Here is a 15,120-nt window from a genome sequence, read left to right on the forward strand (position 1 = left end):
AAGAGTTGAGAAATTCTTGGCTCTTATTTTCTCAGATGTTCCTCCTGTCCCTTTTCCCTTCTCTCTAATACTCATTACATGAATGTTTGTGCATTTCATGTTGGTAGTCTGTTCCCTGAGACCTTGCTCAATTTTCTCCATTCTTTTCTCTATTTGTTCTTTTTTCTGTGTGGGTGCAGAAACTCTGTCTTCTAGATTTACTTTCTTCTGTCTCTTCAAATTTGTTCTGTCTTCTGCTAGTTTATTTTTAATTTCATATATTGTGCCTCTCATTCTTATAAGATCTATTCTTTCTTTCTTTCTTACTTTTTACATGGGCAGGCACTGGGAACCGAACCCGGGAACTCTGCCTGCTGAGCCACTGTGACCCGCCGAAAGTGATTAAGGTTTTTTTTTCACATGGGCAGGCACTGGGAATCAAACCCAGGTCTCTGCCATGGCAGGTGAGAACTCTGCCACTGAGCCACCATGGCCCGAGATCTGTTTCAAGTTCGTACTTATTCTCAGGTTTCAAGTTCTTATTCTCACCCAATGTTTTATTATTTTTTACTTCTTTAGCCAACTTCTTGAAATGGTTTGAGTTGTTTGAATGTCTTTGATTAGTTGTTCCAGATTCTGTATTTTCTCCTACACTTCATTTGCTCCTTTGACTGGGCCGTATCTTCCTTTTTCTTATTATGGCTTGTTATTTTTGCTGATGTCTAGGCATTGCATTATCTTGGTGAGTTTACTCTGAAGGTCAGATTCTCTCTGTTTTCAAAGCTTTTGCTGTTGATTGGCTTTATGTTAATGCTCTTCTTTGACACTTGGGAAACCGGTATTACCCAGCTAGGGCCTGGCCAGGGACCCATGAAGGGGTCCACCAGGCCTTTGGGAGAGGGTTAGTTGAAGACACCAAAAAACCTTTAGTTGTGCTCCCTATGGTTGTGTTTTCTTGCCCCACCCACCTACCCACCCCCCAGCATATAGCCCTCCTTGGCCAAAAGCTTTTCTGTTTTTTTGTATGGGCAGGCACCAGGAATCGAAACCGGGTCTCCGGCATGGCAGGCGGGAATTCTGCCACTGAGCCACCATCACACCACGCCCAAAAGCCTTTTAGATGGTTTCCTGGAGGTATACTTTCCTCTCCTGCTACTAGATGGTGTTCTTTGGCAACCTGTTACCCTCAGCTCTCAGAAGGCAGTGTATTCTTAGTTGTTGGCTTGTGACAATGGCATAGCAGTACCTTACAGAAAAGGTTTGAACTGCAGGTCCTGGCTGTTTCAAATTCACTGGAACAATGCTAGATTGTGTCCCACTCTTGTTCTAGGAAGAGTGGGCCTCCACTGCCTTTTAAGTCTGTAGTTGACAACCCTGTCAGGTACTGGAGACCCTGAAACTTTCTACCCCAAGAGTGGGAGATGTGCAACAGTAGCAGGGGTAGAGGGGTGTTACTCATGTTGTCTCACTGTAGCTTCTCTGTCTCTTCATCCTGTACTTTCCTGGGTATTGTGCAGCACTCCTCCCAATTTTCAGAACCCCAGAACAGTGCTGTGGACAGTTTCTGCCTGCCGCCTAGTTGTTTTTCTGGGAGAAAGGTGAGCCCAGAGTATCCTCCTCACTGTATGTCAGTTATAGTGATTTATATGACGTTCTGACTACCTTATATAACACCAAAAAAAGATTTGATTGAATAATTAGAAAATGTATTTTCTGTTTATTGAATAATATCTATTCTAATGTGATGACTCTTAGGATATCACAATATTCAGTTAACTAGTAACACTGTTTGCGCAGGTTTTCTGGATGAAAATAAATTTAGCTTATTACAGTGGACTTTTCTAGGGGCTCTGCTTTAATATATTGATACAAATAAGTTATAAATGACATGTCTCTTTATAAGGTAGCTGACATGAATCCGTCTCAAACCAGCTCAAACACAAAAGGAACTATATAGGTCATGTAGCAGAGATGGCTTTGGCTTGGTTGGATCTCAGTTTCAAACAGATCTCCATTTTTGAGGTTTTCTTTCCATTGTATTTGCTTGATTTTTTCTTATCATGGATGGCCTTCCTTCATCCTGGAAGATAGTTATGAACAACAGCAGCAGCTTAATATCCTTCCAATTTTAATTATCTTACTAGAAAGATAATTTCTCCTTCCCAGAGTAAAATTGTGAATTCCCCTATCATTGGGGTTAAGGTAGAGGGTAGATACCGTTATTGACAATAGGATCACAGCAAGTTAGAGGACGTTCCTCAGAAGCTATGGACTGCTATTATCAGAAGGGTGATGTGAAAGCATGACAAGCAGACAAAAAGCCCATAGATAGTGTAGTCAACTTCATGTCGCTTCTTTGCATATAAATGCATGCGTATACACTTATTGATTCATTCAATGTTCATACTCCAAATCAGCGTTTTAATAATTTTCTCTTTACAGTCTTGTTCAGAAAGTAAAAATTAAAAATGCTAAAGGAAAATTTTATTCAGCTATTGTCTCATTTTCCCAAATCTATAAATAATGTAGTTTGAGTTAATTGGGTTATATTTCTAAATGTAATTTGTCCTTTTTTCTCATCCCCCTTCAATATACATAAACCCACTTCCCTTTTTTTGGCTGTTGATTTTTCTTAGCTGTTGCTTGGTTGATCCAGTCATTTTCTATAGTAATATAAAAGTTTGTTCCAAATGCATGAGAGAAAGTGGCAGAAAGAAAATAAAAATTTGAAGACTAGAGTTTTGCTTCTTTATAGAAAAATACTTAGTTTTTTCTCCTCTTAAATAAGGACCCATATGTGGACGTTACGCTTACCTTATTGAGAAATGAAAGAATTATCTTGTAAACCCATTAACTTGGCCTCCTTTTAATCTGGAATTCTACTATATCCAGACATTTGGCAGTGATTCTTCTCTCAGAGGGATTTTACTCACAGATCCTTTAATATTTTCTAGGAATAAATCCAAGGTGGATATGGAAATGTTTGTAGAATTTTCTGGCTTTCTTCATAAACATACTTCCATGGAATATTTGTATATTCTTGCTTTACTGCCTTTTAAGCTTCTACTAAAGCTTAATTTCTCATTTGATAAGTCGAGCACTGTTGGAAGCACTCATTGGCTAATTCATTTCCATGAAAATTTTTTCGTTTCCACATGGAGGTTTTCAGCACTGGTTTATGTTATATAGAGGACATATTGCCAAATTCACCTCATCCTTTTTACCTTATCCAAAATTTCATTTTTCTTTACTTAGATCACCAGCATTGATGGTCGGCTTACTTTTTGAATGCCCTCTAAAAAGAAAAAAACAATTTGTTTTTCCTTCAACAGTGTTAATATATAAATGATCCTGGAAAAGTTGGGCACAATAGAACCTCATTGAGATGTGGATTTTGGATTGACTGTTCTACTTATTGTTAGTTAAGTGACTTGCTTCAATACTAAACCTTCCTACTGAATATACTTTTAATTAGTGTCTCAGCAAAATAACTGATGATTTCATATCCTGAACTTCAGCGTCTTTGTGGCACAGTCAGAACAGTGAGTGTTAACTCCAGATTGACAAAGTTCTACTGTATCAGTGATTTACTTTTTTGGCATCTGTATATCATTCATAATTTTATTCACAGAGGACAACCACTAAACAGAGTCACATCTTTAGGCTCTTCCTGGCTCACATATTTGGGGTTATGTATTCCTCACAGACTGTATGTAAGGCTGACCTCTAATGCTTTAGATAGCATCATATTTTACATTCAGAATTTGATTTAACTTGAAAGAACATTAAGATCTGTTGGGATTATGACTCCAGGAAGTGATAGACACTAAGGTCTTGCTGTATTTAAAAGGATAATTTAAAAGTTATTGATCTCGACATAGAATTCCCTGCCTTCCTACTTAAACTGTTCTTTATTGAGTTCTTGACTGTGAATTTATTTCTTACTGCGAGAAAGTCTTAAATTTACTGGCAGCAAATAATTTTGTAACTTGAGGAAATCTTAAAGATTAATAAATCCCTAGCATTTCAGAAGTGAGGAAGCTGAAAGTTAGTAGTAAATGACTCTTCTAAAGTTATAGCCAGTTAAGGGGAGAACTAGCAATGGAATGTGTCTCCTCCATTCTAACCCATGCTGTCTCTAGAATATTCTAGTAAAAAAAAATTGGACTTTACTTTTATTTGAAAATTAATCTAAATGTACAGTTTTATATTATAAATCATTTGGTCTAACAATGTGTTAAATTTAAGGCATTTTTATTCTCAAGTGGAATAAATCAGTTTATAGGTATACAGAAGCAGATTATGAAAGTTTTGCTCCACCTTTCTCTACAAAGTGTGGTCTGCGGACCAGCAGCATTGACATCACCTGGGAGCTTGTTGGGAATGCAGAATCTAAGGATCCACTTCAGAACACTTAAGAGTCTTCATTTCAACAGATGATTTTTCTGCATATTAAAGTTTGAGAAGCAATGTTTTCTAATTTTTTTTAATTATTGAGATATAATTCACTTACCGTGAAATTCACATTTTTAAAACATGTGATTCAGTGTTTTCTAAGTATATACACAAAGTTGTGCAACCATCACCACTATCTAATTCCAGAATATTTTCATGGTCTGGGGTTTCACCCCAAAAAGAAAGCTATATCCGTTAGCAGTCACCCAACCCCATACAAATACTGATCTCCATAGATTTGCCTATTCTGGATATTTCATAAAAATGAAATCCATATAGTATGTGATCTGTTGTATATATTTGGTTTATTTTACTTACCCATGGATATTTTCATAGTTTATCCAAGTTGTAACATGTATCAAAACTTTTTCTTTTTAATGGCCAAATAATATTCCTTTGCATATATGCCATGTTTTGTTTATCCATTCATCAGTTGATGCATATCTGATTTGTTTTCACTTACTGGCTATTGTGAATAATGCTCTGATGAACATCGGTATACAAATTTTTGTGTGAACATAGGTTTTCAGCTGTCTTGGGTATATTATTAAGAGTGAAGATGGGTCATGCAGTAATTCTCTTTAATTTTTTGAGGAACTGTTAAAGTGATTTCCAGAGTGATTACATTTTTTCCATTCTCAACAGCAGTGTATAAAGGTTTCACTTTCTTCAGTTATCACCAGCGCTTGTTATCCTCTTATTATTCCTATTGTTGTGGTCCTAGTGCCTCACTGTAGTCTTTATTTGTGTTTCCCTCAGGCTGATGATGTTGAGCATCACTGTATGCTTTTATTAGCCATTTGTCTGTCTTCTTTGGAGAAGTGTCTGTTCATATCCTTTGCTAATTTTTTATTTGTTTATCTTTTTATTGTTGATTTGTAAGAGTTCTTTGTATATATAAACTAGTCACTTATCAGATATCAGACTTGCAAATATTTTTCCATCTGTGAATCTTTTTATTTTCTTGATAGTATTCTTTGAAGCACAAACATTTTTAATTTTGATGAAGTCCAATTTATCTAGTTTTACTTTTGATGCATGTCTACTAGATGTTTTAATGCACAGAGGAAAAGGAAAGAGGAAAAAAATATTGGGTATAAAGTTGAAAGGAATTTCAGATTTGGGAACGGTGCTTAAGATTCTTCGCTATCAAATGCTAGGAATATTTCCAAGTCAAAAAGCTCTTACACTATTTACTTAATAATTTAAGTTTATTTTACAAACACTTTTACAATGATTATGTGTTAGTCACCTTTCTAAATACAAATATTAAATCATTTAACTTTTATAACAATTCCACAAGATAGATGCTATTATTGTTTCCATTTTATAGAAACAGAAACTGAGGCACAGCTTGCCCAGGGTCATACAGCTAATATGTGGTGGTTATTAAAACATTTTAACATGTATCTTAACATTTCTGTATAAAATACAGTGTCATTATTAAAGAATTGAAGGGCTAATCTCTAAACTTAATTACAGAGAAGGACAGAGAAGAAATAATGTGAGAGCATGTATAAAATGAGCTAGGGCTGGTTTGGAAAACTCTGTTGCAGTTTGGGTAAACATCTGATGCTGCTTCATTATGTCTGTCAGATGTTTTATCTCTGGGAATTTATTAAATAACTTTATTTTTATTTTAAAGTATACTTCCATCTATACATTTTACATATATTTTATGTACCTTTCTTAAGAGATTTAAGAAATAATAACACATACTTTCCCATATTTAGATGGCAATTATCATTTAATGATTTAATGTGGTATTATATGTCCATGAGAGAGTGAAAACTTTTAAGCCTTACATATTGTTAAGATCTTTTGGATAACTCATTAAATCCATGAGGAGATATGATTTTTGTGAAAAAATATTCTACATTTTTAAGAGAGGGGGGAAAGAAATGGTAACTGGTGTGTGTGTTAATGTGGAGTCCATCTGCTGTATAAACTTTATACCTGGACACTTGATGACTGGCCTGACACTTAATGACTGACACTTGATGTCTTGACTTCCACATGAAATAATACTGTATGCAGTTTGACTTCGAATGTTTTAGTATTTTTGAATGTGTGAAAATTCTTTTAAATTTTAGTTTACATTTTCAGGGACTGATTTCATGCCTGACTACAAATGTGTGTACTTTCACTGAAGTATTTAAATACTTAGGATTTTAAAAAATAAATTCTTTTGTTTCCCACTTATTTACAGAACTATTATTATTAGTGTTGTTTTTTATTAAATCCGTAAGTGTGGATTAGAAAAGCAATTTGTGTATTTCCCTTTGCTCTCAGTAAAAATGTAGGTCATAGAAACTTCCTAGGGTTTGTTTGCTAAAAGCTCAGAGTTATAAATATATTGTTTCCACAAAAAGATCTTTAATTCCAGGGCAGAAAAAACTATTTTATATTGTGATATCATGTGATACATTTGAAAAACTACCATTTTACAGAACGAAAACGTTAATTGCTGTTATTTTGCTGGACTTTGTCATTTTACTTTTTCTAATTGTTTATCAAAATATGAAAATAAATATGTAGAATAACCATAACATAGGAATACTTTTTTTCTGGGCATTGCAAATAATTTAAGAAGGAAATTCTGCATTTTTTAATTTTTGAAAAATATCAGCTTTATTGAGGTTTAATTCACACACAGTAAATTCATCATTTTAAAGTATACAGTTTGGTAAATTCTGAAAAATGTATATAGTTGTAACCAAACAACCACCCCAATCAAGATATAGAGAACAGTTCTATTATCCCAAAATGTTCACTTGAATAAAGTCTTTTTTTTTCTAGAGAGGATCATATGTACCAAATACAGTATTTGTATGTTAGCACTTTTGAAGTATAATTGACTGAATAATATATTTAGTCTTTGTATATTAAAACAAAGTATATTTGTATATTAAAACAAAGCTGGTTTAGAGCTGTTATGTACCCCAGAAAAGGCCATATTCTTTTATTTTCTTTTTTTAAACATTTTTTAATTGTGAAGTATAACATATATACACACAGAAGTAAAAACGATACTTTTCAAAGCACATTTTAACAAGTAGTTACAGAATAGATTTCAGAATTTCATATGGGTTAGCATTCCACAATTTCAGATGTTTCCTTCTAGCTGCTCCAAAATACTGGAGACTAAAAGAAATCTCTATGTAGTGATTCAGCAGTCATACTCATTTGTTAAATCCGATATATAGCTCCTCCTTCTCCTTTGAACCGTCTCCCAATTGATAAGGATTTGGGGGCTATGCCTGTTGTAACTTTCTTGTTGAAAAGGGGTATTGACAATATAGGATAAGGGGATGAAATTGGTTGATGCTTTTGGAGAGGCCAGCCCCTCAGGGGTTCAGGACTTATCTGAAGACCTTGTTATTTTAATCCATCCCTGTGGGGGAGACCTATTGTGAATGGAACCTTTTGGTTCAATTGAGTTGAGATCTAGCTCATTCAAAGTGGGTCTTAATCCTGTCCTAGAGCCCCTTATGAGAACCCAGAGAAAAAGATGCCCAGAGGCATTTTGAAGAGAGTTTAGAGGGAACAAACAGAAACTGGGGAAGCAGGATCAGTAGTCACTGGCCATGCACTTTCCCGTGTTATAGAGCACCCCAAATACCATTAGCCTTTCTTCATAGAAGGGATCATCTTGCTGATGCCTGAATTGGGACATATTTATGACCAAAGAGCTGTAAATTTGTAAACTAATAAATCCCTATTATAACAGCCAATCCATTTCTGGCATATTGCATTCTAGCAGCTTTAGCAAACTAAAACATAGACTGGCAAAGAAAAAGAGAAAAAATACACAAATAACTAAAATTAGGTTTGAAAGTGGACACATTACTACAGGACTTACAGAAATAAAAAGGATTATAAGAGGTTACTATGAACAGTTATATACCAAAAATTAGAAAACTTGAATGAAATGGAAAAGTACTTGGAACACACAAATTACCTAAACTAAGAATAAATAGAAAATAGTACCAGACCTCTAACTAATAAAGAGACTGGGTCACTAATTTAAAACCTCCCAACAAAGAAAAGTCCAGGACTAGATGGTTTCATTGCTATATTCTGCTAAACATGGGAAGATTTAAACACCAACCTTTACCAAAAAATAGATTACATCCTAAATCATTCTGTGAGGTCAGCAACAATTTGATGCCAATGTCAGATAAAGATGGTACAAGAAAAGAAAATTACAGACCAATATCCCTCATGAATATAAATGCAAAAACCCTCAAAATACTAGCAAACTGAAACCAACAGTATATAAAAGGATTATACGCCATGACCAAGGGACATTTATTCCATGAATGCAAGGATGATTCAAAATAAGTAAATGTAAAACGCCACATTAATAGAACGAAAGAAAAAAACCCACACAGTCATTTCATGATGCAGATAAGACTTTTATCCAAATCCAGCATCCTTTATATGATAGAAAAACACTCAGAAAACTAGGAGTAGAGGGAACTTTCTCAAAATGATAAAGAGTATTTATGAAAACTCCACAGCAAATATCACAATCAATGGTGAAAGACTTTCTCCCAAAGATCAGGAACAAGACAAAGATGCCCACTGATACCAGTGTTGTTCAATATTGTACTGGAAGTTCTAGCCAGAGCAGTCGGGAAAGAGAAAGAAATAAAAGACACCGAAATTGGAAGGGAAAGAGTCAAATTATCCCTGTTCAAAAATGATGTGGTTCTATATACAGAAAATCCCTAAAAATCTACCAGAAAGCTACTAGAACTAATAAACAAATTCAACAGTTACAGAATAAAGATAAATATACAGAAGTCAGTTAGATTTCTATACACCAGAAATGAACAACCTGGAAAGGGAATCCAGAAACCAGTTCCATTTAAAATAGCCTCTAAAAGAATAAAATACCTAGGAATAAATTTAACCAAGGAGGTGAGAGACTTCTTCACTAAAAACTAGAAGACATTGCTGAAAGAAATTGAAGACCTAAATAAATAGAAAGACATCCCATACTCATGGATTGGAAAACTTAATATTGTTAAGATGTCAATGCTGCCTAAATGTACAAGTTCAATACAATCCCTATCAAAATTCCAGCAGCGTATTTTCCAGAAATAGGAAAGTTGATCCTCAAATTCATATGGAATTGTAAGGGCCCCTGAAAACCAAAACAACTTTGAAAAAGAATAAAATTACAGGACTCATACTTCGTGATTTAAAAACTTACTACAAAGCTATAATAACATAAACAGTGTGGGACTTGCATAAGGATAAACATGTAAAGCAATGGAATAGGATTGAGAATCCAAAGATAAATCCACACATTTACAGCCAGGTGATTTTCAACAAAGATGCCAAGTCCATTCAATGGGGAAATAACTTTTGTCTCTTCCATGAATGGTGCTGGGGCAACTGGAAATCCACATGCTAAAGAATGAATGTGGACTCCCACATTTCAACCATATTCAAAAAATTAATCCAAAGTGGAAAAAAGACTGAAATGTAAGAGCTAATACTATAAAACTCCTAAAACGAAACACAGGAAAATACCGTCAGGATCTTGTAGTAGGCAATGTGTTTTTAGACTTTACATGAAAAGCGAAAGCAGTAACAGAGTAGATGAAATGGACTTCATCAAAATTAAAAACTTTTATGTATCAAAAGACATCATCAAGAAAATGAAAAGACAACCTACAGAATGGAAAAAACATTTGGAGTCATGTTTCTGATAAGCATTTAATATTCCAAAATATAAAGAACTCTTAAAAAAAATTCACAGTGGATAAACTCTAAGAAATTGATAAAAAAGATCAGTACTAAATTATTTACAGGATCCACTGATCTAGTTGGAAAGGTTTAGTGAAGGGTTCATATATGGCCCTATAGATAATTATTGGCAGTTATGGGATTTGAATCCAGGTTTAATAATTCAGGGCATGGAAAAAAGAAAAGCTCCTCATTTACTTTATGAAGGTAGCATAATGATTAATATTAAAGTTTGACAACATAAAATATGAGTAGAACAATCTTTCTTATGAATATAGCTATAAGAGAACTGGTCAGAAATGCTAATCACTTTTTGAAAGGAAAAAGTGTTGTGGATTAGTACTGTTTTATAGAAATATGGAGTTCAATAATTTATAAAATCATTTGGTTACGTTGATTGAGGCTGAAGAAGAAAGAAAATTCAAAATGCATTTCTAATTAATAATGCCTAATAAATAAGGAATAGGATATACCCTTCTTTAACCTGTTTGTTGAGACAGTGCAAACAATTTAGGAGTGTTTAAAGAAAAAATTAGAACATCTTCTCTGCCCTCTTTCCAGGTAACTTTCACAACTACCCGTCTCACCCTCCATCTCAGGTATCTAGAGTTAAAAGTACGTGGTATTTGCTTCCAGAAGTTTTTCTGTGCTCATTTATATTTACACACACACACACATACATATCTATATATATATACACAACATATATTTATAGAATCCTTTTTTTAGAGAAACAGGATGACATATGCATTACATTCCTATTTGCCCTTTTAAATGGGGACATTTCTCTCAAGTTAATGTGTATAGATATGAGTTATTTTGCTTATGAGTGAAAGTGGATTCAATGATCGATGATTCTCCTATTGAGAGACAGCGCGTATCAGAGTCATACTTTACACTATACTTGGGAATAATTTACAAATATATATATATTTTTTGTATACTTTTTTCTTTTGCGGTGTTAATAAGGATGAAATAAACATCTTTGACATCTGTCTTTATGTACTGGGGTACTTATTTTTGTAGGATAGATTCTTAAAATTATAGGGTCAAAGATGTACACATTTAAAAAAGTATAATGGCTACTGCCATACTACTTTCCAAAAAATGTAGCAGTTCACACCTCCATCAGCAATATATGAGAATGCCAGATTTCCCCCTTCATTTCAAGTATGGGATATTAATGAATTTTTAAATATTTCCCAATTTGGCTGAACAATTAATATCTCTTAGATTTAACTTTAGTTCTCCTTCCATTAGTGATGCTGGACAACCTTTTTAGAATTATTGGCTGTATGTATTTATCAGTTATATATTGGGTGAAATTTTTGGAGGGAGAGAGAGATTGGAGGTGATTATTTGTCTTTTTAGTATGTACACTCTTTTCAAGTAGATGATATCAACCTTTTTTTCATCATATTCATTGCACATATTTTATTGTAGCCTCTAATTTGTTCTTTGACTTTGTTTCTGGTTTATTTTGTTCTTCAGACAGTTTTAAATATATGCACCTAAATTTTTCAGTCTATTTCTCTATTGCCTCTGGGTTTTCTATCTTGCTTAAAGTCTTTCCTATCTCAGATCTAGATTAATATTCCCCTAATTTTTAAAATTATTTTTTTGTTAAAAATTTTAAATATAGTTTGATATTAATATGTTTATAACTTATATGATAAATGGTATGAAATAGGAGAGTCCAAATATTTAAGACCTTTATATTAGGAAGATGGGATTTCAAATAATTGGCAGCATTGTTCATTAAATGCTGTTGGGTAATTTATGGACTGTTTGGGGAAAAAATAATGTCAGATTCATACTTTATACCACATTTGAGAATAATTTGTAAGTACATTACAGAGGGCAGTATTTATTTATTCATTTAAAATTTTTTTTAAATTGTGATATATAACATATGTACAAAAAAAGCAATAAATTTCCAAGTACATTTTAACAAGTAGTTGAGAACAGATTTTAAAGTTTGGTATGGGTTACAGTTCCATGATTTTTCATTTTTTCTTCTAGCTTCTCTAAGACACTGGAAACCAAAAGAAATATCAACATAATGATTCAGTAGTCATACTCATTTGTTAAACCATACATTCTTCGTATAATTCCACCATCACCTTTGATCTTTCTCTCACTCAGTATTTATTTTTTATAATGATAAAATAAATAATACAGGGAAATAGTAGTCATGTAAATGGGTGGGGAAAGTATAGGTTTAGTTAATTATAATATTTTAGACTAGTATATAGAAGTAAAAGTCCTGTTCTTGAAAGGTGGTGTTTAAAATTTCATGGGTTCTAGACATATTGTAAAACTCTCCAAGATGTCTTAGAGAATAATGGTAAAGAGGGGCAAACTAATGCTGGGGTTCCAGGCCTCCTATTCCCATTTCAGACAATGTGATTTCAAATTAATACATCTTTTATATGGGACTTATGCCTAAGATTTTATTTGAAGAAAAGAATGAAATTTCACTATTTGCAGGAAAATTTAATAATATGAGAAGAGGTTCAAGCATAAACAAATATGATGATCCTTGTCTGGTTCAAAGCAAGCATAGATAAATAGAATTAAAAATGGGAAAGATAACGTCATAATGCAGTGATATAGTAGTTAGTCATCATGTGCATGGCTGAATATCATCCTCTTGAAATTTCCTATTATGAGCTGTATATATAAAATTTAAAGCTCAGAACTTAAATTCCCAGTATTGGGAAACAGTGCTCCATGAATATGTTCATATTTCTGTATTCTGAAGGCTTTTTAAGTGCAGAATGCTGGCACCTGGGTTAAAGCATGTTGGTATGGTAAACATGCCTTGAAAGTTAGAAACTGTGTATTTCCCCAGAGCCATTTGCTCACATTCTAAAGGTGATAGATTTAAACACATAAAGACACTTGTATTTTATGTTTGAATAGAAATCAAACACAGGACCATTTGCTTATACCTCAGGGGTTGTAAAAACCTGGGGACTGTCTCGTCTTCATAGAGAGTATTTGTTTATATTCTCTCTAGAGGGAGCAGATGTGCCAGAATTTCCTATATAAACTTTGAGTTTCATAATTTTGGAATTTCCCATTGTTTAAAACTCCTTGCATGTGCAGGTGACATCTGCCATCGTCATATTGCCCCATTGGGTGTTAGAACCAACCCGAGATATTCTGTGATTATTTAAAAGTCTACCTCTGATTGAGAAACCTTGTTCTTCTTGTCAGGATAGTTAAATAAATATAGATATAAAAAATAATATCCAGTTTTTCTTGTAACTAGAAGGCAGGCAAACAACTATACTCTGTCACTCTCACCTTTGAGTGAGAGGAAAACAGGACCTATTTGAAGCCTCTTTTAATTTATTGGTGTTGACAAAGGTGTCTGGCTTTTTGATAATATCAGTAGCATCAGAAACAATGCTCTTTCACTTTTTCAGTGATTGTAAAGTCACATTAATCTTTTTTTACTTAAAAATATTTTTTATTATGCTAAACCAATATACAGTATAAAATTTCCCATTTTAACCACTTTGAAGTGTATAATTCAGTGGTATTACATTCAAAATGCTGTCTTATCAACGTCATCCATTAGAGAATCATTTACTGTTGTGTTACAAAATGGGCTTTTTTTAAAAAAAATTTTTATTGACTAAACAACATGCAACATAGAAGTATTCCATACGTGGTGTACAATCAGTGGCTCATAATATCATCACATAGTTGTATATTCATCAGCAGCGTCATGTTCTTGATGCAAGAGTGGCAGTGGTGGCAGTAGCTGTTGCAGTAAAGTTGAATTCCTGGATTTCAATGACTGGCAGAATTAGATAGTGGCATCTTCATCAGGCCAGTCTGTAGCATATTTTTAGATATTTTTGCTCCTCTAAGTTTAGCTTTGAATCTGTTTCTCTAATCCTAACAATGATTTGTGAACTACCTAGGTTTTTTTTTAATAAGTCCCTGTTCTATTTAAAGTTGTCAGATTAGATTCTGCTGTTTGTAATTGAGAAACCTGACTGAGAGCAGGCAACAGTGGCATTGTGGCAGAATTTTTGCCTGCCATGCTGGAGACCTGGGTTTGATTCCTGGGGCCTGCCCATGTCAAAATAAAAAAAAGAAAAAAGAAACCTGATTGATATAAATTATCTCTGGGTTATCAGATTGCCCATGTTTGTTACCTTTTATTTTCCAGATTTTTCAGTGAACAGTATGTTACTTGTATACTTAGAAAAAGAAACCAAAAGTCCAAAAATGGGTTTCCTAACATCTGTGCTGTCTCCTTGGAAAATCTGAATAATGAATATTTTAGTCTTTGAAATGCATTTTATTCATACATTTAACATAGCTGCACTTAAAAGGCTTTTTATAGTAGTAACAAATATACAACTCAAAATTTCAACCCTCCACTTTTTTTTTTTTTTTTTTTGCACGGGCAGGCTCCCAGAATCAAACCCGGGTCTCCAGAAAATTCCCCATTTTAACTACATTTAACTGTACATTCACGATATTATGTTCCCATCACCTGTATCCATTCAAACAGAAACTCTTCGTCCATTAAGCTGTAACTCCCTCTTTCCACCCATCCCTCAGCTCCTGGTAACTAATAAACTACTATTTGTGTTTATGAAGTTTCCTTCTTCCAGGCATGTCATATAAGTGAGGTCATATGATGTGTCTTTTTGTGTCTGGTTTATTTCATACAACATGATGTCTTCAAGGTTCATTCATCTTGTAGCATGCATCAGAACTTCAATCCTTTTTACAGCTGAATAATATTCCATTGTGTGAATATACCACATTTTGTCTATCCATTCATCTGTTGATGGACACTTGGGTTGCTTCTTTCTTTTGCCTTTTGTGAGTAATGAAGGTGCATTTATTTTGATAAATTCTTTATACAACCTAAGACCCTAAAACCTGGGTTCTTTC

General features: G+C 33.7%; 1 protein-coding gene across 4 annotated transcripts in view; it reads left to right on the forward strand.

The window, feature by feature from the left end:
• Nucleotides 1-15,120, forward strand: part of DTWD2 (DTW motif tRNA-uridine aminocarboxypropyltransferase 2) — a 210,072-nt gene that overhangs the window by 101,630 nt on the left and 93,322 nt on the right. The window contains exon 5 of one of the 4 annotated variants that reach the window (XM_077138883.1): nt 1,012-6,149. The exons of the other annotated variants lie outside the window; for them this stretch is intronic. Coding sequence (XP_076994998.1) covers nt 1,012-1,194 — 183 coding nt within the window. The 3' untranslated portion in view covers nt 1,195-6,149. Of the gene's footprint in view, nt 1-1,011; nt 6,150-15,120 lie in introns of those variants that run through there. 4 annotated transcript variants of the gene reach the window in all.

This window comes from Tamandua tetradactyla, chromosome 21 (genome assembly GCF_023851605.1).
Source record: "Tamandua tetradactyla isolate mTamTet1 chromosome 21, mTamTet1.pri, whole genome shotgun sequence".
NCBI lineage: Eukaryota > Metazoa > Chordata > Mammalia > Pilosa > Myrmecophagidae > Tamandua > Tamandua tetradactyla.